Genomic DNA, 1,059 nt, shown 5'->3' with positions numbered 1-1,059 from the left:
AGGAAGAGTCAAAATGTAAACAAGAGTTATTTCTGTCTGAGAAAGCAGTCTTAATCGCTTGCTATTTGCAAAATGCTGAAACAATCAGAATGAAAGGAACCTCAGAAATGTTTTCCACTGATCATAAAAGCTTCAAATCAAGCTCATTAAATATTCAAAATCAACCTAAAAAAAAATAGACAGTGATGCTTTGCTCTAAATACTGTTTTGTTGATGTAATTGACTCTGGAAATCCTAGACTTAATTTTAAAAAGAAAAAGACAAAAGATTGTTTCATTCTGTTTCATCCACTTCAATGAAGATATCATTGAAGAAATATTCAGAGACTGTGGTTGGCTCCCCTTCAGGGGCCCACTTTTGGCCACTTTTATATCCTTTCAGTAAGGGCTGATCACAAGAAACCTAAAAAGGTAATAAAAATAAAGTAAAATAAAACTGTAATATAACATTTACATATATGTGTATGTGTGTATATACAGTAGTCTAAACTGACATGATCTGTTTGAAAAGCAATGTGGCAATAAATATTGAGCTTTAAATATGTTCACAATCACCAACCTAAAAATTTCATTTCTATGCTGTCATATTAAGTAAATAATCCTAAACATGGTAAGGGTTTTATGACAAAGATAACCTTTGTAGCATTAGTTATAATAAAATTGGAAGCAACTAAATATATAACACTAGATATAATTAGGTAAATTATAGTGTACCCATAATCCATTACTTTATCCTAATTTCCACGAAAAATTTTAATAAAGAAAAATATACTATGGTTAAATTTGTAATTAAATAATTAAAGTAAAAATACATTGACTAGTGGCATAAGAATAGACAGATCCATGAAACAAAACAGCACTTAAAGAAAATATATAAAGATACCTTATCAGAAATTAGCATACTCACAAATCTATAAATAAATGAAGATAGCATGGTATTGGCACAGGAATAACAGATGTATCAATGAAACAGAAGACTAGAAACAACCCCAATCTGTATGGAAATTTAGCATCTGATAAAAGTGCTTTTTTTTTTTTTTTTTTTTTTTTTTTGATTTTT

The 1,059-nt window shown here is 28.5% G+C and overlaps 1 protein-coding gene across 4 annotated transcripts in view; it reads right to left on the bottom strand.

Moving 5' to 3' along the window:
- The window catches only part of BDP1 (B double prime 1, subunit of RNA polymerase III transcription initiation factor IIIB), a 116,241-nt gene continuing 115,182 nt past the window's right edge, over positions 1-1,059 (bottom strand). For 3 of the 4 annotated variants that reach the window (XM_017527595.2, XM_037738160.1, XM_017527596.2), the window contains exon 39: positions 1-402. In XM_017527595.2, coding sequence (XP_017383084.1) covers positions 274-402 — 129 coding nt within the window. In that variant the 3' untranslated portion in view covers positions 1-273. The remainder of the gene's footprint in view (positions 403-1,059) is intronic. The other variant, XR_001824944.2, reaches the window with a different exon arrangement.

Source organism: Cebus imitator, unplaced genomic scaffold, assembly GCF_001604975.1.
Source record: "Cebus imitator isolate Cc_AM_T3 unplaced genomic scaffold, Cebus_imitator-1.0 Scaffold50, whole genome shotgun sequence".
In the NCBI taxonomy this organism is placed as follows: Eukaryota; Metazoa; Chordata; class Mammalia; order Primates; family Cebidae; genus Cebus; species Cebus imitator.
The sequence above is the reverse complement of the archived record's forward strand: the minus strand, read 5'-3'. Positions and strand labels throughout refer to the sequence as shown.